Source organism: Ranitomeya variabilis, chromosome 8 (assembly GCF_051348905.1).
Source record: "Ranitomeya variabilis isolate aRanVar5 chromosome 8, aRanVar5.hap1, whole genome shotgun sequence".
Classification (NCBI taxonomy): domain Eukaryota; kingdom Metazoa; phylum Chordata; class Amphibia; order Anura; family Dendrobatidae; genus Ranitomeya; species Ranitomeya variabilis.
The window spans coordinates 111,417,438-111,445,319 of record NC_135239.1 but is presented as its reverse complement, the minus strand read 5'-3'; the positions used below and the strand labels follow the sequence as shown (position 1 = coordinate 111,445,319).

General features: G+C 44.0%; 1 protein-coding gene across 1 annotated transcript in view; it reads right to left on the bottom strand.

The window, feature by feature from the left end:
* The window catches only part of LOC143787874 (P-selectin-like), a 692,067-nt gene that overhangs the window by 422,698 nt on the left and 241,487 nt on the right, over positions 1-27,882 (bottom strand). Inside the window, exon 4 of the mRNA XM_077276995.1 lies at positions 2,126-2,233. Coding sequence (XP_077133110.1) covers positions 2,126-2,233 — 108 coding nt within the window. The remainder of the gene's footprint in view (positions 1-2,125; positions 2,234-27,882) is intronic.

The following is a 27,882-nucleotide window of genomic DNA, read 5'->3' as shown; positions in this document are numbered from 1 at the left end:
GTAATGCATATGCATATAGGACTAGCGGATTCCCCATACATTCCTTATACAGCAACTTCCTATCGCTTGATTCTTATTTTAACCCCCTTGCCAACATATGATGTACTGGGTAAGTGAAGTCCATATGTCACGGGGTTACTGCAACAGAGAGGAGCCAGAAGACCACAGCATCTGATTGCTATTATTCCTGAGCTGAAAATAAATACTTCTTTTTAAATGGTGCTTATTTCTTTTGGCAGAACAGGGGTTAATTTGCCATGTTGGAAACTCTGGGAGTAGAAGCTCTCAGCTGAGCTTGGTTAACCACTCCCATCTCCTTTATAATCTGGGTCCTGATTGAAACCCAAGTCAGAGCTAGCTTTTGCTGCATGGCTTGGTGGAGAGGTGTTTATATGAGAAGGAGTTTTAGAGTAGTTATTTGTGACTGTTGGTGGTTTGGAAGTGTGATAATTCCCTTTCTTTCTCTTACTTTGCTATTTCCCCCCCCCTGTACTTCACTCCCTGGTGCATTCCTCTGCTATATGTGAGAGAATATTTGTTGTATGCTTGGTGTTTTCAGTTTACCCTTGTTTGTGTTGCCTTGTTTGTCGGGTTGGTGTACTGCAGTGCACAGTAGCGCCTCTCTTCCCTGGGTGGGGAAAGAGAACAGAAGGAGCACTAAGTCAGGAAGTCAGGAGATAATGCAAGGGTGGTGGCCCCTGCATCTTCACCTTCAGAACTATGCTGGGGAAAAAGGCTAGCTAACGTACCCCCTAGTGGTAGGGACAGAGAAGGAGCCCCTGGTCCTGGGTCACCCCACAGCTGGGACGTGACACTATATCTTTGTCAGCAGATGATGGCTGTGATAGTCAGCTATCATCTCCTGTTAACGGCCCTTGGGGGCTCCACTCACATCCGTTAACCTGTTTATCCCTTCAAATATAGCTGTCAATCTGTGACAGCGGCATTTATAACATGCCAGCAAGGGGCGTGCCATTCTATGCACCCATCAGCGCTGATGGGAAATGATCATGAGACGCCGATGGGTTACGGCCAGGGGGCTGCTGACTACTATGTCTGTCATGATGGTACTCCTGTGAAATTCTTAAAAAGAAAGAAATTAACGCTTGTGTAACCATTTTCCAAGACCCGTAATGGTTTTAATTTTAGGTTGATGGAGCCATGTGAGGAGTTATTTTTTGCTCCATGAATTATGGTTTTTGAAAATACCATTTTTGGGTAGATACATTGTTTTCAGATGTTGCTGTGGCTATCATACTAATACCATCATGACAGTTATGGAGGTGTTCAGCACACCTCCGGCTTTGATGACAACCCATCAGCGTTGATCATGGTTAGAACAGCTTGGCAGCACGTTTAAGAGCTGTTAGAGGCAGATCATGGCTGAATGACACAAGCATAATCTCCCTGAAAAGATGTGGGCTAACTGAACTCACATCAAAGTCAGGGAGTGGACATGTGACATTCCAGTGCTTCATATTTTGGTAAGGTGTTAATGCATGTTTTTTCTAGTCAATCACAGAAGTTTTTTCATCCAGACGATACACAGTTTATCACAATTGTCAAGGATTGTTACTTCAATAGTATTTTTTTTTAATTCTTAAAAAAAAGTTTGAAGATTTTTTAGCCTAGTTCTACAGTTTTATTATGATGATCTTATATTTAGGATGCATATATGTTACTAGACTGTGGCCCGATTCTAACGCATCGGGAATTCTAGAATATGCATGTCCCCGTAGTATATGGACAATGATGATTCCAGAATTCGCGGCAGACTGTGCCCGTCGCTGATTGGTCGAGGCAACCTTTATGACATCGTCGTCGCCATGGCAACCATTATGACATCTACGTCGATACTGTGCCCGTCGCTGATTGGTCGAGGCCTGGCGGCCTCGACCAATCAGAGACGTGGGATTTCCATTATGACATCATCGTCGCCACGCTGTGCCCGTTGCTGATTGGTCGAGGCCTGGCGGCCTCGACCAATCAGAGACGCGGGATTTCCAGGACAGACAGACAGACAGAAAGACAGACAGACAGACAGACAGACAGAAAGACAGACAGACAGACAGACAGACAGACGGAAAAACCCTTAGACAATTATATATATAGATTAGAATATTACCATTTTTACAGTTTGCTCCATAGAAGCCTGACCAGCATTTACAGGTGTAATTCTCCACGGTCTCCATGCAATCTCCATGTTTGTTGCAAGAAGAATCATTGCAGCTGACTGTAAAGAAATGTAATAGCAAAAAGGTAAATGCATTTGTGATAACTTTCTGAAAAGCTTTACTGTGTAAACATTGCAATCTTAATATTGGATAATGAGAAAGAGACAGAAAAAAGTTTTATGGAAGGTCGAATCTTTTTGAGGTTTTTGAATGACACACTACAGAATTGAAAAATGGGGCTCTGTCATTAAAAAGGTTGTCCGACCCTGAAATCCCAAAATTTGTTTAAGCTTAGGCCTCTTTCACACATCCGCTTTTTAGAATCAGTCACAATCCGTCAAAGTCTTGAAAAGATGGATCCTGTGCCGATTTTTAAAAAACTGATGCACTGGATCCATTTTTTTGACCGCTCCGTTGAAGTATTTGCAGCCGGAATTGAGAGAGAGAGAGAGAGAGAGAGAGAGATTTTTTCCTGAAAGGAAAAATGTGTTCCGGGCATGCTCGGTTGCTAAAAATGGAATCTGTCACTGGATTCCGTCTTGTGACGGACTGCGATAGATCGTGTGCCCATAGGCTTCCATTATAGACTACGACGGAAGCCGCAGGATCGGTCACTGTGCGTCTTTTCGACATACAGAAAAAAGGTTAGTATGTACGTTGTCTCCGTCCGATGGACGATGGATGAAACGGAAGGCCATCCATCACAATCCGTCGCTAATACAAGTCTATGGGAAAAAAATTGATCCAGCAGCAACATTTGCAGGATCTGTTTTTTTCTAAAAACGATGGATTGTGACTGATTCTAAAAAACGGGTGTGTGAAAGAGGCCTAATCTGTGCTGTATTGTAATATACAACATCCCTATACATTTTGTTTTTTTTGTTTCTACCTTTTGTTCCTCCTAAATTTCACTTGATTTCCTTCACCTACTTTGTTTACTTGCTGCTGTTCAGACCAGGCAACTACCTGGGCTTTTTTTAAGATCTCACAGCCAGAGCTAACACCGCCCGGCCTCAATGTCCAGCACTACCGTCAACCTGCCCTCTACACAATCATCAGCTGTTAGTAATCTGCCCCTGCACTCGCCTCCATCATTCATTCAAGTATTGTGGAAAGCAGCATCAATATTCTACCCCGGATCACATCCACAGTGGTGATAGAGCTGTCGCATGTCCCCTACATTACACCTGACATATGAAAACTATCCAATGTGAGTCTATGGTAGATTTGGCCGGGTGCGACCAATTAGCGAAGCGTGGTTCAAATTCTGTGCCAATTCGCGGCCGGACAGCGCCAGTCGCTGATTGGTCATGCCCGGCCACAAACAATCAGTGAACCAGTGCCTGCTCCAGGTTTTTGAAGGCCCCGGGCGAAAGAGTCTCAATGGGCCCCCCTCTTTAACACATACCACGATTCATGATGCACAGATACAGCAGAGAAATATAGCACAGCCAAGTAGCATACAGCCCACGTAGTATATAACACAGCCCGCATAGAATATAACACAGCCCACGTAGTATATTGCACAGCCACGTAATATATTGCACAGCCACGTAGTATATAGCACAGCTACGTAGTATATAGCACAGAGACGTAGTATATAACACAGCCCATGCAGTATATAACACAGGTCACATAGTATAGAGCACAGCAATGTAGTATATTGCCCAGCCATGTAATATATACCACAGCCACGTAGTATATAACACAGAGACATAGTATATAACACAGCCCACGCAGTATATAACACAGCCCATGCAGTATATAACACAGTCCATGTAGTATATAGCAATGTGGGCACCATATCCCTGTTAAAAAAAAAATAATTAAAATAAAAAATATTTATATAATCACCTTCCATCGGACCCGGATCCAGCCCAGGCGTTTACCGATGTTCCTAGCGACGCTCCGGTCCCAAGAATGCATTGCGGTCTCGCGAGATGATGACATAGTGGTTTCACAAGACCGCTACATCACCATCTCGCGAGACCGCAATGCATGGACCGGAGCGTCTCGAGAAGCAGCGGGAAAGGCGACGGAAGGTGAGAACTTAATGATTTTTTATTTTGTTTATTATTTTTAACATTAGATCTTTTTACTATTGATGCTGCATAGGCAGCATCAATAGTAAAATGTTGGTCACACAGGGTTAATAGCCTTCCCATGCAACTTCCCTGGCCTATGCTTGATGTGAAAAGTAAAATCTTGGCCTAAGAACCACCTAGTTATCCGAGCATTCTTATGCTTTTCTTTCCTCAACTACCTCAGAGGATCATGGTCAGATACCAGCTTAAACCTACAGCCTAGCAGGTAAAATCTCAGGGTATCTACGGCCCATTTTTTGGCTAATCACTCCTTCTTGAAGATGGTGTAGTTTCTCTCACACAAAGAGATCTTCCGGCTCAGATACAGGATGGGATGCTCATCCCCTTTCACTTTCCGAGACAGCACAGCTCCCAAACCAACTTCTGACGCATCGGTCTGGACCATGAACTCTTTGCTGAAATCTGGTGTGACCAGAACCGGATGTTTACACAGAGGCTCCTTCAGCTCCTGGAAAACCATCTCAGTCTCAGCAAGCCATTTAATCATCGCCGATCTTTTGCCTTGAAGGAGGTCGGTCAATGGTGCAGCAATCATGGTGAAACTTGGGGTAAACCTCCAGTAGTAACCCACAATTCCAAGAACATAGTAACATAGTAACAGAGTTAACAAGGCTGAAAAAAGACATTTGTCCTTCCAGTTCAGCCTATATTCCATCAGAATAAATACCCAGATCTACGTCCTTCTAAGGAACCTAATAACTGCAAGATGCAATATTGTTATGCTCCAGGAAGACATCCAGGCCTCTCTTGAACCCCTTGACTGCGCTCGCCATCACCACCTCCTCAGGCAAGGAATTCCAGATTCTCACTGCCGTAACAGTAAAGAATCCTCTTCTATGTTGGTGGAAAAACCTTCTCTCCTCCAGACAAAGAGAATGCCCCCTTGTGACTGTCACCTTCCTTGGTATAAACAGATCCTCGGAGAGATATTTGTTTTGTCCCCTTATAAACTTATACATGGTTTAAGGCTTGTGGCCTCCTTTACTCAGGACATGCGATTTGACCACAGCTGCTACTAGTGTTCCTGGAATGTTGCCCGCATTTGAAACACCACTTGTGGAAGTTCAATTCACTTGGCGGTGCAATGAAGTAGAAATCAGGAACACTGTCTCTTTAAGTCATCAACTAGTTTATTATATGGCAGCATAGACCAACAAGAAAGGCATAGAAAACACAACACTTCAGGCAAAAACAGGAAAACAACAAAGAAAATAAAATGCTGTAACAGAGTCCATACATTTGCGTGTAGCAGCACGCTCTACAGCAACAGTGTCCATATGTTTGCGGGTAGCACCCCGCTCTGCAGCAACACAGGTCCAGTCTTTTCCTCCTCAGGACACAAACCACTGGAAGTTTTCCCTCCCATTCTGCTGAACAAAGACTGCCTCTGGAGCCCAGCTATTTAGGCCCCAGACCATGTGACTCCTCCCCCATTTAACTGAACATATGACTGTGACATCACACAGGTCCTGTCAGTACAGGAGAGTCTGCACCGCAATAGTTAACATGGCCACTGACCTTTCAGAGACTGACGGCTGATGTCAGTGTACCTTCCTCAGGTGGCGCACTGATGCCAGCCATCAGCTTCTGATAGGTCAGCAGCCAGTTTAACATGGCCATGCTGGATCTGAAGGGAGTGGACTTCACGCAGCACTGGGAGAGCAGGCAGGTAAAAATATTTTTTTCTATTATTACTATTTTTTTTCTTCTTCTTTGGGTGTGTTGTTATATGGGTCCAGGACCAGATACATGTGACCAGGTGTTAGGACTGGCGGAACGCACCAAGTAAATAATGAGATGATATTTGGTGCGCTCGCAGCCCGGGGTCCACCGTGCAGGAGAGAACCTGCTGCTGGCAAATAGCGGCACTATATGGCGGTAGAAGCGAACTCTTACGTCACAGGGTCGCGGTACCGCACAAAGAGCGCAAGCAAGGAGTCATAGAACTCAATCCCAAGACTCGGGAATAGAGTTCGTCTTGGCCACTTGCGCTCGACACCGCTACTGGGTGTCAGACTATAACTAATAATCGTAAATTAAAGCTCAAGAGTGCAAGCAGTGCTGCACTGGCGGACACCACCAACCACCCAGACTTGGGTTAGAGAAGCGCTCTATAAGCGCATGGCGCCGCACTGGCGGTCACAGCAATAGACGCTGTTTAGTATGTTTAATGTTGATAGCTTAGTCGGGCGCTAGACAGCAGACACCCACCTTTTGCGAGCAGTCATACACAAGGGAGGGGATGTTTAAAGAACGACTTGCACTCATCAACACACACACTTTTCAAATGTACACTAGCGCATGGCCGTGCGCTCATGTGAACCTTTTATAGCTGCAGCAAGTACAGGACCATCCCAGAAGTTGGGCACCTTCAGGACCTTCCTAGAGGACCAATGGAATTTGCTGCAGTATCTGAGCATGTGACCCTTGATCTCCAACGAAAGATCTTACCCTGGGCATGCTCAGAAGGGGAAAAGTAGGACTTGGTCCCAAAAGCGTCTGCTTGCCACTGCCCAGTACTGGCTACAATGGCAGAAGCTGGAAAGGCAGCAGTAACCCATTGCACAGAGTCAGACTGAGCGAGATGCTGGGACCGACGTCTCCGCTGAGCATGGGAGAGAAAGGGAGACCGCAGTGGAGATGGCCCGAGATTCCCCCTGTGCAGAAGCAGGAACTCAACCTCTAACACCAAGGGCATTGGGCTAGGACATGGGGCCAGCACAATGGACATGGGGCTAACACAAGGGACATAGGGCCAATACAAGGGACATGGGGCTAGCACAAGGGACATAGGCTCTAGTACAAGGCACATAGGGGCCAGGGCCAGGGACATAGGGGCCAGCACCATGGGCATTTGGGCCAAAGATGGGGAAGATTAAAGGGGGAAGTTGAGGGACTTGATTACTGCATTGAGGCCAAAATGAGTAACCTAAATAATTAGTTTATGGTGGCAAGTGGATGGACATAATTACTATAGGGGACAATTAGGAAATATTACAGCTGTAATATAATTTACTTTTTAGAATACTGTTTTCCATGATGGGAACAAAAGGGAGGTCCTGTTACTGTGCGGGGTGGCACTATGTCGCATTTTTTCGAGTACTGTCTGGAAGAAGTGATGTGGTCTGTGCCAGATGAAGAACAGCGAAGAGGAAATATTTCAAATAGAGACATCAATGATAAGTCATTGTGTTACCTGTACACTTACACAATACACTATATACAGAGCTCCTTTGTATAATGTAACTGGTGATCTCTGTATTACCTTTACACAATATACAGAACTCCTGTGTATAATATCACTGGAGGTCACAGTATACATAGTTCCTGTGTATAATGTCATTGGTGAGTCACTGTATTACCTGTACACTTACACTGTATACTATATACAGAGCTCTAGTGTCTAATGTAACCGGTGGTAATAACAGTGTTGTTAACATTGTAGTTTTTATTAATGATCTAATGATCAGTATTGCAATATGTGGTCTGATCATGGTCTGGCAATATTTATACCTGTATGTGGTATTATTTGGTTATTATGTGGTCTGGTCACTGTGCTCGGTATTTCTCCCTTGTATGTGGAACTATTTGGTCGCTATATTCTGGTAGTATGTGAAATAGTAAAAGTATGGCAGTATTTCTCTCTTGTGCAGTATGTGGTATTATTCTGTCAATATGTGGTGGTAATATGTAGGCCAGTCTTGGAGTGCCAGTATTTGTCCCTTGTATGTGGTATTATTATGTCACTATGTGGTGGTAATATGTAGTCAAGTCATAGTGTGCCGGTATTTCTCCCTTGTATGTGGAATTATTTGGTGGCTATAAGCTAGTAATATCTGGCCTGGTCATGATGTGATGGTATTTCTCCCTAATACAGTATGTGGTATTTTGTGGTCGCTATGTGGTGGTAATATGTGATCTGTTCATGGTGTGATGGTAGTTATTCTTTGTATGTGGAATTTTTGGTCGCTTTATGGTGGTAATATGTGGTCTGGGCATGATGTGTTGGTATTTCTCCCTTGTATGTGGTATTATTGGCCTTGGAATAGTGTATGGTGTTGTGTATGGTGGCCAATTGTTCTCTCTGATATTAATTAGGAGAAAATTCTTTATTTCCATTAGTGATTAAATACTTGGAACAAGACACACTTACAGAGGTTCTCTGGTGAAAACAAGTAATCACCTCTCCACAGGATAAGTGATAACTTATTGATTGGTGGGGAGTCTGACTGCTGGGGCCAGCACCAATCGAGAGAGTGGGGAGCTTTTATCCCCATTAAACAGTAATAGCATGTGTGTGACCTGACCACTGATCCATTCATTCCCTCAGTGGCTGCGAGCACTGTACTTGTTTTTTTTTTCAAAGCTCCAAAGAGAATGAATGGAGCTGCAGTCAGCAGACATCCCACTTGCCACTGCATTTTAAAATGGGGATAAAAGTGTCCTGTCAGGAAGGGGCTGACTGGCAATTTTGGCCTGGGGGGCAAGCAGACAGCAGTGGCCCATGAGCAGTGGCCCATCCTTATTGTGTTTACAGTGAAATTCACCATTGTGTGGTCTCAATACAACAGACTCTATTCAAAAACATCCTCATCAAAGATCTGACTCTAAGTACACAGAAATGGTACTAGAACGAAGCTAACTACATAGAAGCTGTAAAAGAATCAAGCCTACTACATAGATATGGTACCAAAACCAAGCAGAGGCTTTGTGCACATGAAATCTCTCTCAGGTAAATTCCGCCTGGAATCCACCTGAAAAAGTGCGGCAAAAAAATGAACATAATCCACAGCAATGTAATGCTGTAATATGTGATGCTGTGCAGGTGTTCAGTGTTTTGTTACCTCTTTCAACTGCTTCAGGGTTCGGAATCCTTGAAGAGGTTAAAAGAAGTGACACGCTCATTCTTTGCTGATGCTGCTCTTCACTAAAGTGTAAAATAAAGAGAATGTAGGTGGATCTGCCACAGAAAATGACGGTAAAGACATCAGTGAAGCCACTTACAGCAAAAGACAGCTAGCATTTTCCTGAAGCAGCTACACTGTGCTCTGTGTGACCTGGAAGTGACTTTTACAATGTAAGTCTATGAAGCATCAGAACAAGGCATCATAGATTTACTTTTTAACATAGACTTTTGACTCACGCAGAGCGCAGTGTAATGCAGAAAGTCTGAATCGCAGTCACGTGACTCAGAAGAGGAGCAGAACAGCGCTGAATACCAGAGAGGACAGTGATCGGTGTCATGGTTCTCAATGGCAAGAGAACGTAGTAAAGCATACAAAAGGACTAGCTCTTGGAAGATGGGAACTCGAGCTGACTGTGAGCTAAACCTACCGCACAACTAACAGTGGCCGGGTAGCGTGCCTACGTTTTATCCCTAGACGCCCAGTGCCAGCCGGAGGACTGACTGACCCTAGCAGAGAAAAATACAGACCTGACTTACCTCTAGAGAAATTTTCCCCAAAAGGCAGACAGTAGCCCCCACATATATTGTCGGTGATTTCAGAGGAAATTAACATACGAAGTATGAAAATAGGTTTAGCAAATTGAGGTCCGCTTACTAGATAGTAGGAAGACAGAAAAGGGAACTACACAGTCAGCTGAAAACCCTTTCAAAACACCATCCTGAAATTACTTTAAGACTCTAATATCAACTCATGACACCAGAGTGGCAATTTCAGCTCACAAGAGCTTCCAGCCTCAGAAATATTCAATCACAGAGAACTGGAACAAAAATGCAAAACAAACTTAGGACTAAAAGTCCAACTTAGCTGATAGTAGTCTAGGAGCAGGAACATGCAACAGAAAGGCTTCTGGTAACATTGTTGGCCGGCATAGAAATGACTGAGGAGCAAGGTTAAATAGAAAACTCCCACATCCTGATGGAAACAGGTGAACAGAGGAGATGAAGCACACAAGTTCAGTACCACCAGTGACCACCGGGGGAGCCCAGAAACCAAATTCACAACAGTACCCCCCCCTCAAGGAGGGGGCACCGAACCCTCACCAGAACCACCAGGGCGATCAGGATGAGCCCTATGAAAGGCACGGACCAAATCGGAGGCATGAACATCAGAGGCTGTCACCCAAGAATTATCCTCCTGACCGTAGCCCTTCCACTTGACCAGATACTGAAGTCTCCGTCTGGAAACACGGGAGTCCAAGATCTTCTCGACAACGTACTCCAACTCACCCTCAACCAACACCGGAGCAGGAGGCTCAACGGAAGGCACAACCGGTACCTCATACCTGCGCAACAATGACCGATGGAAGACATTATGAATAGAAAAAGATGCAGGGAGGTCCAAACGAAAGGACACAGGGTTAAGAATCTCCAATATCTTGTACAGGCCGATGAACCGAGGCTTAAACTTAGGAGAAGAAACCTTCATAGGGACAAAACGAGAAGACAACCACACCAAGTCCCCAACACAAAGACGAGGACCAACACGACGACGGCGGTTGGCAAACTGCTGAGTCTTCTCCTGGGACAACTTCAAATTGTCCACCACATGCCCCCAAATCTGATGCAACCTCTCCACCACAGCATCCACTCCAGGACAATCCGAAGACTCCACCTGACCGGAAGAGAAACGAGGATGAAACCCCGAATTACAGAAGAAAGGAGACACCAAGGTGGCAGAACTAGCCCGATTATTGAGGGCAAACTCCGCCAAGGGCAAAAAGGCAACCCAATCATCCTGATCCGCAGACACAAAACACCTCAAATAAGTCTCCAAGGTCTGATTAGTTTGCTTGGTCTGGCCATTAGTCTGAGGATGGAAAGCAGACGAAAAAGACAAATCAATGCCCATCCTAGCACAGAATGCTCGCCAAAATCTAGACACGAATTGAGTTCCCCTGTCAGAAACGATATTCTCCGGAATACCATGCAAGCGAACCACATTTTGAAAAAACAGAGGAACCAGCTCGGATGAGGAAGGCAATTTAGGCAAGGGGACCAAATGGACCATCTTAGAGAAACGGTCACACACCACCCAGATGACAGACATCTTCTGAGAAACAGGGAGATCAGAAATAAAATCCATGGAGATGTGAGTCCAAGGCCTCTTCGGAATAGGCAAAGATAACAACAATCCACTAGCCCGAGAACAACAAGGCTTGGCCCGAGCACAAACATCACAAGACTGCACAAAACCTCGCACATCTCGCGACAGGGAAGGCCACCAGAAGGACCTAGCCACCAAATCCCTGGTACCAAAGATTCCAGGATGACCAGCTAATGCAGAAGAATGGACCTCCGAGATGACTCTACTGGTCCAATCATCCGGAACAAACAGTCTACCAGGCGGGCAACGATCAGGTCTATCCGCCTGAAACTCCTGCAAGACCCGTCGCAAGTCTGGGGAAACAGCAGATAATATCACTCCATCCTTAAGGATACCTGTAGGTTCAGAATTACCAGGGGAATCAGGCTCAAAACTCCTAGAAAGGGCATCCGCCTTCACATTTTTAGAACCCGGTAGGTAAGAAACCACAAAATTAAACCGAGAGAAAAATAACGACCAGCGCGCCTGTCTAGGATTCAGGCGCCTGGCAGACTCAAGATAAATCAAATTCTTGCGGTCGGTCAATACCACCACCTGATGTCTAGCCCCCTCAAGCCAATGACGCCACTCCTCAAAAGCCCACTTCATAGCCAAGAGCTCCCGATTACCAATATCATAATTTCGCTCAGCGGGCGAAAATTTACGAGAAAAGAACGCGCAAGGTCTCATCACGGAGCAGTCGGAACTTTTCTGCGACAAAACCGCCCCAGCTCCGATTTCTGAAGCGTCGACCTCAACCTGAAAAGGAAGAGTAACATCAGGCTGACGCAATACAGGGGCGGAAGAAAAGCGGCGCTTAAGCTCCCGAAAGGCCTCCACAGCAGCAGGGGACCAATCAGCAACATCAGCACCCTTCTTAGTCAAATCAGTCAACGGCTTAGCAACATCAGAAAAACCAGTTATAAATCGACGATAAAAATTAGCAAAGCCCAAAAACTTCTGAAGGCTCTTAAGAGAAGAGGGTTGCGTCCAATCACAAATAGCCTGAACCTTGACAGGGTCCATCTCAATGGAAGAGGGGGAAAAAATGTACCCCAAAAACTAAATCTTTTGAACCCCAAAAACACACTTAGAACCCTTTACACACAAGGAATTAGAGCGCAAAACCTGAAAAACCCTCCTGACCTGTTGGACATGAGAGTCCCAGTCATCCGAAAAAATCAAAATATCATCCAGATACACAATCATAAATTTATCCAAATATTCACGGAAAATGTCATGCATAAAAGACTGAAAGACTGAAGGGGCATTAGAAAGACCAAAAGGCATTACTAAATACTCAAAATGGCCCTCAGGCGTATTAAATGCGGTTTTCCACTCATCCCCCTGCTTAATTCGCACTAAATTATACGCCCCACAAAGATCAATCTTAGAGAACCACTTGGCCCCCTTTATTCGAGCAAACAAATCAGTAAGCAGTGGCAAAGGATACTGATATTTAACCGTGATTTTATTCAAAAGCCGATAATCAATACACGGCCTCAAAGAGCCATCTTTTTTAGATACAAAGAAAAAACCGGCTCCTAAGGGAGATGACGAAGGACGAATATGTCCCTTTTCCAAGGACTCCTTAATATATTCCCGCATAGCAGCATGTTCAGGCACAGATAGATTAAATAAACGACCCTTTGGAAACTTACTGCCCGGAATCAGATCTATAGTACAATCGCAATCTCTGTGCGGAGGTAGTGAACCAAGTTTAGGCTCCTCAAAAACGTCACGATAATCAGATAAAAATTCCGGAATCTCAGAGGGAATAGATGACGAAATGGAAACCAAAGGTACGTCCCCATGAGTCCCCTGACATCCCCAGCTTAACACAGACATTGCTTTCCAGTCGAGGACTGGGTTATGAGACTGCAGCCATGGCAATCCAAGCACCAACACATCATGTAGATTATACAACACAAGGAAGCGAATAATCTCCTGGTGATCCGGATTAATACGCATAGTTATTTGTGTCCAGTATTGTGGTTTATTACTAGCCAATGGCGTGGAGTCAATACCCTTCAGAGGTATAGGAACTTCCAGAGGCTCTAAATTAAACCCACAGCGTTTGGCAAAGGACCAATCCATAAGACTCAAAGCGGCGCCAGAGTCGACATAGGCGTCCGCGGTAATAGACGATAAAGAGAAAATCAGGGTCACAGATAGAATAAACTTAGACTGTAAAGTGCCAATTGAAACAGACTTATCAACCTTCTTAGTACGTTTAGAGCATGCTGATATAACATGAGTTGAATCACCACAATAGAAGCATAACCCATTTTTTCGCCTAAAATTCTGTCGTTCGCTTCTGGACAGAATTCTATCACATTGCATAATCTCTGGCGCCTTCTCAGTAGACACCGCCAAATGGTGCACAGGTTTGCGCTCCCGCAAACGCCGATCAATCTGAATGGCCATTGTCATGGACTCATTCAGACCTGTAGGCACAGGGAACCCCACCATAACATCTTTAATGGCCTCAGAGAGACCCTCTCTGAAATTCGCCGCCAGGGCGCACTCATTCCACTGAGTAAGCACAGACCACTTACGAAATTTTTGGCAGTATATTTCAGCCTCATCTTGCCCCTGAGACAGGGCCATCAAGGCTTTTTCAGCCTGAATCTCTAAATGAGGTTCCTCATAAAGCAACCCCAATGCCAGGAAAAACGCATCCACATTGAGCAACGCAGGATCCCCTGGTGCCAAAGCAAATGCCCAATCCTGAGGGTCGCCCCGGAGCAAGGAAATTACAATCCTGACTTGCTGTGCAGGATCTCCAGCGGAGCGAGATCTCAGAGACAAAAATAATTTACAATTATGTTTGAAATTCTGGAAGCGAGATCTATCCCCGGAGAAAAATTCAGGTAAAGGAATTCTAGGTTCAGATATAGGAGCATGAATTACAAAATCCTGTAAACTTTGAACCTTCATAGCGAGATTATTCAAACCTGTAGCTAAACTCTGCTGATCCATTTTTATCAGGTGAAATCAGAACCATTCAAGGATTAGAAGGAGAGAGAGACGAAGGCTGCAGTAAGCAGAGATGCAAGTGAATCAACTAATGAGCAAACTCAGAAAAAAAATAAAAAATTCTCTGCAGAATTCTTTTCTCTCCTTTCTTCTGCCAATTATTTTAACCCTTGGCTGGCCAAACTGTCATGGTTCTCAATGGCAAGAGAACGTAGTAAAGCATACAAAAGGACTAGCTCTTGGAAGATGGGAACTCGAGCTGACTGTGAGCTAAACCTACCGCACAACTAACAGTGGCCGGGTAGCGTGCCTACGTTTTATCCCTAGACGCCCAGCGCCAGCCGGAGGACTGACTGACCCTAGCAGAGGAAAATACAGACCTGACTTACCTCTAGAGAAATTTTCCCCAAAAGGCAGACAGTAGCCCCCACATATATTGTCGGTGATTTCAGAGGAAATTAACATACGAAGTATGAAAATAGGTTTAGCAAATTGAGGTCCGCTTACTAGATAGTAGGAAGACAGAAAAGGGAACTACACAGTCAGCTGAAAACCCTTTCAAAACACCATCCTGAAATTACTTTAAGACTCTAATATCAACTCATGACACCAGAGTGGCAATTTCAGCTCACAAGAGCTTCCAGCCTCAGAAATATTCAATCACAGAGAACTGGAACAAAAATGCAAAACAAACTTAGGACTAAAAGTCCAACTTAGCTGATAGTAGTCTAGGAGCAGGAACATGCAACAGAAAGGCTTCTGGTAACATTGTTGGCCGGCATAGAAATAACTGAGGAGCAAGGTTAAATAGAAAACTCCCACATCCTGATGGAAACAGGTGAACAGAGGAGATGAAGCACACAAGTTCAGTACCACCAGTGACCACCGGGGGAGCCCAGAAACCAAATTCACAACAGATCGGTGAATATATTAATACACTGATACTAAACTATACTAAAATTTACATAGGTTTAGAGGAAAAAGTTAATTGGAGGCTTCATTAACCCCTTACTGACATTAGATGCAATGATCCGTCCATGTGCCCTGGGCCTATTTGACCAGGGATGGATCATTACGCCATCACGATCGCCGGCACACACCGGGGGGGTGCGGGCGATCACCGCTGGGTGTCAGCTGTTTCTGACATTGTAGACAAAATTACACTTCACTCTGTTAAAGCTGGTGCACAGAAAAGAGGTACCACTCCTGATCAAATATTAGAAGAAATATCTGGCACTCTTAGTTGGCATCAAAAAAGTATTTATTTATGGTAGAACAATCCCAATAGAATAATAACGTTTTGGTGTTTAATTCAGACTTAGACATTCATCAGAATGGGATAAAACAGAAAAGAAAAACTAGATTGAATTTCATCATATAACAGAAAAAAATTACTAACATAGGAATAACATATGTAATGCTAAGTACATTGAGTGGCATACAATGGGTAAATAAAGGTAAAAAAGATTCTGGTGTCATTGTTGATCAAAAGCTTTTCGGCTATATGTCAATAAGGGGCCTTTACATCGTTTTGAACAAGTACAAAAAAGATATTTATAAGGAAATACATAATCATTTTTAGAGTGGTATGGAGGTAGTTACACAAAAATAAATTGTATATTTATAAATAGCATATTTATAAATAGAAAAAAGGCATAGAGAAGAGTAATGTTATAATATTGGGCCAGGTCACAGTAACAATTGCTTACCGGATTGTTAAACAGACTTGTGACCCAGAAAAGGCAGCACAACAAGTACTGGGGGAACAGAATTCCCTGGAGAAAAGCGCTAATGTGCTGTGACAAGATGAAGATTACATATGTGCGGACTGCAAAAAAGTTACCCTACCGTTCAAAAGTTTAGGATCACCCACACAATTTTGTGTTTTCCATGAAAAGTCATACTTTTATTATTTGAAAAAAAAAATTCTCCTTCAAACTTTGATTCCGTCAAAGAATGTTCCCTTTGCAGCAATTACAGCATTGCAGACCTTTGGCATTCTAGCAGTTAATTTGCTGAGGTAATCTGGAGAAATTTCACCCCATGCTTCTGAAGCGATGGCCGGGGGACCACCACGGTGCAGGAAGACTACTGTACACAAGATGAGGTGCAAACCACAAGGGATAGATTTATTGGGAGACAGAAAATGGAAAGGACAAGGAAGGTGCAAACAGGGGTTTACAATAACAAAAGGTAATGCACATGAGTCAATTTGTCTGTAAAATAGCCCAGTGCTTAAGCAATTGCAAAACTCAGAATCTATCTCACAAGCAACTTTACACAATAAACACATATATCATTGCTACTCTGCATATAATCTCCCTGGCCTTTACTACACAGGCCACACGGCTACCGTGTTATAACTACTGAAGCCTGCACTAGGCCCTAACTGGTGCACCAGACAGGAACAGACTCACGGTGATGTTGGGGACACAGGTCCAGTCCCAGGGGGCCCCCAAAGTCCAGAACGGTGGTGCGCACGGATTCCTGTCGGCTCTGTAAAGCGTGGCCTTCTCTTTGCTCCTGGAAACCGTAAGTCCCCTTCTCCGTATCTTCATGGCTCCACAAACCAGCACAGAGCAGCCACCCTTCGCTGCAACCGGGAAAGTCTATTTAACAATCGCAGTTTGTCTCAAGCTGTGTAATCTTTCTTGCAACCAACGACTCTTCCTTGCAGACAGAACAGCTCACAGTTCACTCAGTTTCCTCTCGAAACTTCTTCTTCCTCATTGCTCAGCTCCACCTCCTCCACACAGCCCCGACCAGTCCATAGCAACAACAAGAGTAGGGGAGAACAGCAGAACATACCATCACATAAGACAAGGGGATGCAGCCTCTTAAAGTGACAGCGTGTTTCTTATTATCCATAACAGCACCACCCTCTTACACTTCCAGAAGCCCCTCTCACAAGTTGGTTTGGCTTGTTGGGCACTTTTTGCATACCATACGGTCAAGCTGCTCCCACAACCGCTCAATGGGGTTGAGATCTGGTGACTGCACTGGCCACTCCATTACAGATAGAATACCAGCTGCCTGCTTCTTCCCTAAATAGTTCTTGCATAATTTGGAGGTGTGCTTTGGGTCATTGTCCTGTTGTAGGATGAAATTGGCTCCAATCAAGCGCTGTCCACAGGGTATGGCATGACATTGAAAAATGGAGTGTTAGCCTTCCTTATTCAATATCCCTTTTACCTTGTACAAATCTCCCACTTTACCAGCACCAAAGCAACCACAGACCATCACATTACCTCCACCATGCTTGACAGATGGCATCAAGCACTCTTCCAGCATCTTTTCAGGTTCTGCGTCTCACAAATGTTCTTTTGTGTGATCCAATTACCTCAAACTTGGATTCGTCTGTTCATAACACCTTTATCGAATCTTCCTCTCTCCAATGTCTGTGTTCTTTTGTCCATATTAATCTTTTCCTTTTATTAGCCAGTCTCAGATATGGCTTTTACTTTGCCACTCTGCCTTGAAGGCCAGCATCCCGGAGTCGCCTCTTCACTGTAGATGTTGGCACTGGCTTTTTGCGTGTACTATTTAATGAAGCTGCCAGTTGAGGATCTGTGAGGCATCGATTTCTCAAACTACAGACTCTAATGTACTTGTCTTGTTGCTCAGTTGGGCAGTGGGGCCTCCCACTTCTCTTTCTACTCTAGAGCCTGTTTGTGCTCTTCTCTGAATGGAGTAGTACACACCGTTGTAGCAAATCTTCAGTTTCTTGGCAACTTCTCGCATGGAATAGCCTTAATTTCTAAGAACAAGAATAGACTGTCGAGTTTCACATGAAAGTTCTTTTTTTCTGGCCATTTTGAGAGTTTAATGGAACCAACAAATGTAATGCTCCAGATTCTCAACTAGCTCAAAGGAAGGTCAGGTTTATAGGTTCTCTATTCAGCCAAACTGTTTTCAGCTGTGCTACCATACTTGCACAAGGGTTTTCAAGGGTATTCTACGCATCCATTAGCCTTCTAACACAGCTAGCAAACACAAAGTACCATAAGAACACTGGAGTGATGGTTGTTGGAAATGGGCCTCTATACACCTATGAAGATATTGCATTACAAACCAGATGTTTGCAGCTAGAATAGCCATTTACCACATTAACAATGTATAGAGTGTATTTCTGAATCATTTAATGTTAGCTTGATTGGAAAAAACTGTGCTTTTCTTTAAAAAATGAGGACATTTCTAAGTGACCCTAAACTTTTGAACAGTAGTGTAATTAACAACAACCAATGGCTGTGCATCCGGAAGAGTATGGTGCTGAACCACTTGCTGGCCGACGCACTGGAAATGCGTAACTGCAGCCGAAAGAGTCATGTGTGCTGGGTGGAACACAGCCGTGGAACACAAACCAGAAGGGCATCTCTGTGAGGACCGGAGTCCATCTGAAATGAGGGGTGAAGTACATCCGTGGAACGAATGACTTAGGTGAGTATTATAATAGAGAAAAATTGGGGATTGCCTGTGAATTGTAGAATATAAGTACCAGAAAAATTACTCTGGATCGAGATATGTAATCTTGCAATAAAATGGAAAAAATATAAAATGGAGAAAAAATGGACCATAATAAAAAAAATACAAAAATACAAAAATCTCCATACCCCTCTTACACAGAATCATTAAGGAGATTGCTGGTGCTCGAAAACGGAACAAAGTGGGGTTATTATGATAAACACAAAATAAGTCAATAAAAGCTCATAGGATCATACTCTCTAAGTCTAAATGAAAAGTATTAAATTTATACGTAGGACAGAAAGATAAACCTGAAAGTAAATAAATTAAGTAAATTAACTCGATACTAAAATTATCATGGATATCTATGGTAACCTGACAGTGGACCTTTTTACCAAAGATACGGACAGAAATAATTTATTACTTTATCAGAGCTGCCATCCTATTGCAGTTAAGAAATCAATTCCCTTATCTCAATTTCAGCGAGTAAAGAGAATAGTTAGCAATCGATTAAAATGTTCACAAATACTAGATGAAATTGAAGGTAAATTTGTACAAAGAGGTTACCTCCTCAAAATACTACAACATTGTCATAGCACTTCAACACCTCCTAAGAAACAAAAAGACATGCTAAGGGTTCCATTTGTCCATACATTCATCCCTTCATGTACAGGCTTCACCAAAAAATACTTACACATTGGCCTTTACTTAAAAATAGGGTTGAGCGAAACGGATCGGTCATTTTCATAAATCGGCGACTTTTAGGCAAAGTCGGGTTTCATGAAACCCGACCCGATCCCAGCGTGGGATCGGCCATGCGGTACACGATCTTCGCACCAAAGTCGCGTTTCATATGATGCTTAAAGCGCCATTTCTCAGCCAATGAAGGTGCACGCAGAGTGTGGGCAGCGAGATGACATAGGTCCTGGTCCCCACCATCTTAGAGAAGGGCATGGCAGTGATTGGCTTGCTTTCTGCAGCGTCACAGGGGCTATAAAGGGGCGTTCCTGCCGACCGCCATCTTACTGCTGCTGATCTGAGCGTAGGGAGAGGTTGCTGCAGCTTCATCAGAAGCAGGGATAGCGTTAGGCAGGGTACATAAAGCCCCAAACCGCTTGTGCTGTAGCGATTTCCACTGTCCAACACCACCTTTTCTTTTTGGGACAGTGGAGGCTCGATTTCTGTGTAACAGCTCTGTAGGTTATAAGGCTCCCTGATAGCTGCGTTGCTGTGTGTACGCCGCTGTGCAAACCAACTGCTTTTTTCAAAGCACAAATCCTGTTGCTCCTTCATCTCTGCACAGCTATCTATCTTGTTTGTTTGTCCACACTTTTGACTTTTGTGTGCAGCAGTCCTTTTTATTGCTGCCTGACATACTTTTCCGAGATAACTGTAGGGAGAAAGTAATTGTAGTACAGTCCCTTTTTTTTTTTTTTTTGTTATATCTCTTCAAGCCACTTTTTGCTACAGAAAATATACTCTAATACAGTGGCCCCGATTTATTCACAATTCTCCCAGCAAAAAAAAATAAAAGTGGGAGATTAAGATTGGCAAATCTGCATCAGAGCCAGTCCTGTGTGTGGCATCTGTCTTTGTTTTTCTGCCACAGAAAACCTACTTTTTAACAGTGGGCCTGATTTCTTCACAATTCTCCCAGAAAAAAAAATAAAAGTGGGAGATTAAGATTGGCAAATCTGCATTAGTGCCAGTCCTGTGTGTGGCATCTTTTTTTTTTTTTATTTCTGCCACAGAAAACCTACTGTGTAGCAGTGGGGCTGATTTCTTCCTAATTCTCCCAGAAAAAAAAATAAAAGTGGGAGATTAAGATTGGCAAATCTGCATTAGTGCCAGTTGTGTGTGTGGCATCTTTTTTTTTTTTTTTTATTTCTGCCACAGAAAACCTACTGTGTAGCAGTGGGGCTGATTTCTTCCTAATTCTCCCAGAAAAAAAAATAAAAGTGGGAGATTAAGGCCGGCCTCACACTAGCGAGTTTTACGGACGCAAGAGCGCAGAAATTACGTCCGTAAAACTCGCAAAATAAACGGCACAATTATTCTCAATGGGGCTGCTCCTATTAGCCGTATATTACAGTTCAGTATTATACGGCTTTCTACGGCCGTACAAAATCGCAGCATGCTGCGTTTGTCAGCGTATTGCGCAAAAAATTCGCTAATGAAAGTCTATGGGGGCGAGAAAAATACGGATTCCACACGGACAAGCAGTGTGACTTGCGAGAAATACGCAGCGCTGTTAGTGAAAAGTCGGTAATTCAATTGCCGGCTTTTCATTTCTCCTGCACAAACCCGACAGGATATGAGACATGGTTTACATACAGTAAACCATCTCATATCCCCTTTTTTTTTGCATATTCCACACTACTAATGTTAGTAGTGTGTATGTGCAAAATTTCAGCGCTGTAGCTGCTGAAATAAAGGGTTAAATGGCGGAAAAAATTGGCGTGGGCTCCCGCGCAATTTTCTCCGCCAGAATGGTAAAGCCAGTGACTGAGGGCAGATATTAATATCCAGGAGAGGGTCCTTGGTTATTGGCCCCCCGTGGCTACAAACATCTGCCCCCAGCCACCCCAGAAAAGGCACATCTGGAAGATGCGCCTATTCTGGCACTTGGCCACTCTCTTCCCACTCCCTGTAGCGGTGGGATATGGGGTAATGAAGGGTTAATGCCACCTTGCTATTGTAAGGTGACATTAAGCCGGATTAATAATGGAGATTTGGAGAGGCGTCAATTATGACACCTATCCATTATTAATCCAATTGTTGGAAAGGGTTAAAAAACACACACACACACACACATGATTTAAAAGTAGTTTAATGAAATAAACACAGCGGTTGTTGTAATAATTTATTGTTCTCTCAATCCATCAGGAACACCCTCGCTTGGAAAAATAATAAACGCACAAGATACATACCTTCTGGTGAACCGTCTCGTCCCACGAAGTAATCCATCTGAAGGGGTTAACTAATATTACAGGCAGGAGCCCTGCTAAATGCAGCTGTGCTCGTGCTTGTAATTCCCCGGCGAATGAATGAAATGTAGGTCATTGACCTACATTTCCTTCAGTCGCGGTGATGCGCCCCCTGGTGGATGTCCTCATATGACCTGGAGCGTGGGAAAAAGTTCCCAGGCTGCAGTTCATGAGAACATCCACCAGAGGACGCCTCACCGAGACTCAATGTAAGTACAGATCCAGCTTTCCTTTCAGCACCCGGGGATTACAGGTACGAGCGAGTGGTTTATCGCAGCTCTGCCTGTAATATTAGTTAACCCCTTCAGATGGATTACTTCGTGGGACGAGACGGTTCACCAGAAGGTATGTATCTTGTGCGTTTATTATTTTTCCAAGCGAGGGTGTTCCTGATGGATTGAGAGAACAATAAATTATTACAACAACCGGTGTTTATTTTATTAAACTACTTTTAAATCATGTGTGTGTGTGTTTTTTAACCCTTTCCAACAATTGGATTAATAATGGATAGGTGTTATAATTGACGCCTCTCCATTATTAATCTGGCTTAATGTCACCTTCCAATAGCAAGGTGGCATTAACCCTTCATTACCCCATAGCCCACCGCTACACGGGAGTGGGAAGAGAGAGGCCAAGTGCCAGAATAGGCGCATCTTCCAGTTGTGCCTTTTCTGGGGTGGCTGGGGGCAGATGTTTGTAGCCAGGGGGGGCCAATAACCATGGACCCTCTCTAGGCTATTAATATCTGCCCTCAGTCCCTGGCTTTACCACTCTGGCGGAGAAAATTGCGCGGGAGCCCACGCCAATTTTTTCCGCCATTTAACCCTTTATTTCAGCAGCTACAGCGCTGAAATTTTGCACATACACACTACTAACATTAGTAGTGTGGAATATGCAAAAAAAAATGGGGATATGAGATGGTTTACTGTATGTAAACCATGTCTCATATCCTGTCGGGTTTGTGCAGGAGAAATGAAAAGCCGGCAATTGAATTACCGGCTGTTCACAGATATCGCGCTGAATGAAATCCAAATACAGAATATATATATATGTGTCTCAATGACACATATATATATATGTATATATATATATATATATATACTGTATATATGTTTTCCCGAACATTTGAGCACATAAATCCATTAGATGTCGGTTTTGCAAGCCTGCGCGAAAATCTCGCAGTACGGATGCCATACGGATTACATACGGAGGATGCCATGCGCAAAATACGCTGACACACCCTGACTACGGATCAATATTTTGGGAACATTTCTCCGTATTACGGCCGTAGTACGGACGTATAATACGTGGCGTATTGTCTTACGCCAAGTGTGAGGCCGGCCTAAGATTGGCAAATTTGCATTAGTGCCAGTCGTGTGTGTGGCATCTTTTTTTTTTTTTTTTTCTGCCACAGAAAACCTACTGTGTAGCAGTGGGGCTGATTTCTTCCTAATTCTCCCAGAAAAAAAAATAAAAGTGGGAGATTAAGATTGGTAAATCTGCATTAGTGCCAGTCCTGTGTGTGGCATCTTTTTTTTTTTTTATTTCTGCCACAGAAAACCTACTGTATAGCAGTGGGGCTGATTTCTTCCTAATTCTCCCAGAAAAAAAAATAAAAGTGGGAGATTAAGATTGGCAAATCTGCATTAGTGCCAGTCCTGTGTGTGGCATCTTTTTTTTTTTTTATTTCTGCCACAGAAAACCTACTGTGTAGCAGTGGGGCTGATTTCTTCCTAATTCTCCCAGAAAAAAAAATAAAAGTGGGAGATTAAGATTGGCAAATCTGCATTAGTGCCAGTCCTGTGTGTGGCATTTTTTTTTAAAATTTCTGCCACAGAAAACCTACTGTGTAGCAGTGGGGCTGATTTCTTCCTAATTCTCCCAGAAAAAAAAATAAAAGTGGGAGATTAAGATTGGCAAATCTGCATTAGTGCTAGTCCTGTGTGTAACATCTTTTTTTTTTAATTTCTGCCACAGAAAACCTACTGTGTAGCAGTGGGGCTGATTTCTTCCTAATTCTCCCTGAAAAAAAAATAAAAGTGGGAGATTAAGATTGGCAAATCTGCATTAGTGCCAGTCGTGTGTGTGGCATCTTTTTTTTTTTTTTTTATTTCTGCCACAGAAAACCTACTGTGTAGCAGTGGGGCTGATTTCTTCCTAATTCTCCCTGAAAAAAAAATAAAAGTGTGAGATTAAGATTGGCAAATCTGCATTAGTGCCAGTCCTGTGTGTGGCATCTTTTTTTTTTTTTTAATTTCTGCCACAGAAAACCTACTGTGCAGCAGTGGGGATGATTTCTTCCTAATTCTCCCAGAAAAAAAAATAAAAGTGGGAGATTAAGATTGGCAAATCTGCATTAGTGCCAGTCGTGTGTGTGGCATCTTTTTTTTTCTTACTTTCTGCCACAGAAAACCTACTGTGTAGCAGTGGGGCTGATTTCTTCTTAATTGTCCCTGAAAAAAAAATAAAAGTGGGAGATTAAGATTGGCAAATCTGCATTAGTGCCAGTCCTGTGTGTGGCATCTTTTTTTTTTTAATTTCTGCCACAGAAAACCTACTGTGTAGCAGTGGGGCTGATTTCTTCCTAATTCTCCCAGAAAAATAAATAAAAGTGGGAGATTAAGATTGGCAAATCTGCATTCGTGCCAGTCCTGTGTGTGGCATCTTTTTTTTTTTTAATTTCTGCCACAGAAAACCTACTGTGTAGCAGTGGGCCTGATTAAATCACTTGTCTCACATATCCGCCCAAAAAAATAAAATAAAGGGATAATAATCTTGCCAAACCTGTGCATCTGTGCGAGTGCTGTCTGTGGTATCTGTCAGTCATTTTGTGCCACAGGAACTATACCGTGATATAGTGGGCCTGATTCAATCCCTTGTCTCCCATATCCAAAAAAAGAGGGACATTTCTATTGCCAGTGTGTGCATCTGCGTCATTCCGGCTAGTGCCATATCTGCCAGCCTTTTTCTGCTAATCAAACTGTGTTGTGTAATACAGTGGGCCTGATTTTTCCCTGCATTCTCCCACACATAAATAGGGACATTTCTATTTCCAGTGTTTTTATCTGTGTCACTCTTGTTAGTGCCATATCTGCCACCCTCTTTCTGCAAATCAAACTGTGTTGTTGTGTAATACAGAGGGCCTGATTTTTCCCTGGATTCTCCCACACATAAAAAAGGGAGATTTAAATTCACAACCAGTTCACGTACACCTTCTTCCTGGTTTTACTGGACCACATAACGGTTGTTAGTTTGATTACATTTTTCCAATAATGAGGAAGTCTGGTGGAAGAGGTCGTGGCCGTGGGCATTCATTGCCAGCTGGTAATGATGTTAGTGGTGGTGGTCGTGGAGCATCAGGTGGTCGTGGGAAAAGCAATATAGCCCCTAAGTCTCGAGTTGTTGAGCCAGCGTCATCGTCTGGCTACACAAGGCCTCGAAGGCTCCCTTTTCTGGGAGTAGGAAAACCGCTTTTGAAGCCGGAGCAGCAGGAACAAGTATTGGCTTTCATTGCTGACTCTGCCTCTACCTCTTTCTCCTCCTCCTCGGAAAGTGCCAAATGTCAGAGCAGTGTGTCGTCAGTGGATGCTCCTGCTCAGGAACAAGTTGCTTCCTTGCGTCCTTCACCCAGAAGAACAGTGAAGGATGCGTCAGGCGACACAACTGGTTACTCCATGGAGCTCTTTACACATACCGTGCCTGGGTTCGAAAGTGAAATTGTTAACAGGCCATGCCCATTACAAGATGAATCGGACATGGAGTGCACAGATGCACAGCCACAGCCAGATTATAATGCTGTTCCTTTGACACAGATCAGAACATTGCCCTCGCAGTGTACTGATCCAGAATCTGACCCCGAGGACACTATGGATCTCCGTCACGAACGCTATAGCATCGGCTTACACGGTGACCCAGAGGAAGGTGTCCAGAACATAGAAGAGGAGGTCATAGATGACCCAGTTGTTGACCCCGATTGGCAGCCATTGGGGGAACAGGGTGCAGGCTGCAGTAGCTCTGAAGCGGAGGAGGAGGAGCCACAGCAGACATCAACATCGCAACAGGTTCCATCTGACAGGCCCGTATCTGGCCAAAAACGTGTGGCAAAACCAAAACCAGTTGTAGGACAGCGTGGCCATCAGGTTCAAGTAGCTCAGTGTGCAATGCCTGAAAAGGTATCCGATAGGAAGAGTGCAGTGTGGAATTTTTTAACCAAGATCCCAATGATCAGCGCAAAGTCATCTGTAAGAAATGCTCCAGGACCTTCAGCAGAGGTCAGAATGTTAAAAATTTAAATACAAGTTGCATGCATTGACATTTAACCACCATGCACTTGCAAGCCTGGACACACTACCAAACGTCCCTTAATGTTGTAGCACCCACTAACAATGAAGCTAATAAGCAAGGCGACATCCCTTCCCTCCCTGTAAGCCCACCGTTTACCACACCACCTGCAGGTAATGTGGCGGTTTCGTCGCAAGGCCAAAGCAGTCAGGGAATCACCAGGTTCGTGGTCGGAAAAACTGTATGTAGGGCACCATCAAGAATACCGTCACCAACCCTCTCTCAGTCACCCATGTCCACCGGCACCCCCGCTAGTTCCACCGTATGCAGCTCTCCAGTCCAGCTCACCCTACATGAGACTCTCGTTAGGAAAAGGAAGTACTCATCCTCGCATCCGCGTACACAGGGTTTGAACGCCCACATTGCTAGACTAATCTCGTTAGAGATGATGCCTGTTGTGAACTGTGTTTCTGGGCTCCCTCTGGTGGTCACTAACGGTATTGTGTTAGGCATGTCTTGTTGCAGGCCTGAGCTCCAGCTGTGTCGTTAAGCAGCGGGTGTTTCCTATTTGAGTCTCCTCTGGACTCAGTCTCTTGCCTGGCATCGTTGTATCCAGACCTATTTGGTCTCCTCCGGATTCCTTTCAGTCTGCCTCATGCAAGAAAAGCTAAGTCTGTTTTGTACAATTTGGATCGTTTGCATTATTCAGTGTTTTTGTCCAGCTTGCTTTACATTTGATTTCTGACTCGCTGGAAGCTCTAGGGGGCTGATATTCTCCCTCCACACCGTCAGTCGGTGTGGGGGTTCTTGAATGTTCAGCGTGGATGTTTTGTAGGGTTTTCTGCTAACCGCATAGTCCACTATCTATTTTCTGCTATCTAGACTATTGGGCCTCACTTTGCTGAATCTAGTTCATCTCTACGTTTGTGTTTTCCTCTTGCCTCACCGTTATTATTTGTTGGGGGCTTTCTATATCTTTGGGGTTCAATTTCTCTGGAGGCAAGCGAGGTCTTATTTTTTCCCTCTAGGGGTAGTCAGTTCTCCGGCTGGCTCGAGACTTCTAGAACCAACGTAGGCACGTTCACCGGCTACTTTTAGTTGTTTGTGTCAGGATCAGGTATGCGGTTAGCCCAGTTTCCACCTCCCTAGAGCAGTATTTATATTTTTGCTATCTTGCCGGAATATCAGAGATCCTCTGCCATTGGGATCATAACAGAATGCCAGGCCCAAAAGAAAATGTTTAATGCATCGCAGAAGCGGGATTAAAAAGAAGTTCTGAGTTTTTGGTTTTTTTTTGCTGCAGTTTGCCTAGCTTCTTCCATCCCCTTTTTCTCTGAGTGGCTGAAACTCTGCTGCAGATATGAATGTCCAGACTCTGACTTCTAGTGTGGATCAGCTTGCTGCTAGGGTGCAAAGCATTCAGGATTTTGTTATCCATAGCCCTATGTCTGAACCAAAAATACCTATTCCTGAGCCGTTTTTTGGAGATAGATCTAAATTCCTGAATTTTAGGAATAATTGTAAATTGTTCCTGTCTCTGAAACCTCGTTCCTCTGGTGATTCCGCTCAGCAAGTTAAGATTGTTATTTCCTTCTTGCGCGGCGACCCTCAGGATTGGGCCTTCTCTCTGGCGCCAGGAGATCCTGCATTGGTGAATGTTGATGTGTTTTTCCTGGCGCTTGGTTTGCTTTATGAGGAGCCTAATCTTGAAAATCAGGCTGAAAAAGTGTTGCTGGCTATCTCTCAGGGTCAGGACGTAGCTGAGGTATATTGCCAAAAATTTCGGAAATGGTCCGTGCTTACTCAATGGAATGAGTGTGCACTGGCCGCAAATTTCAGAAATGGT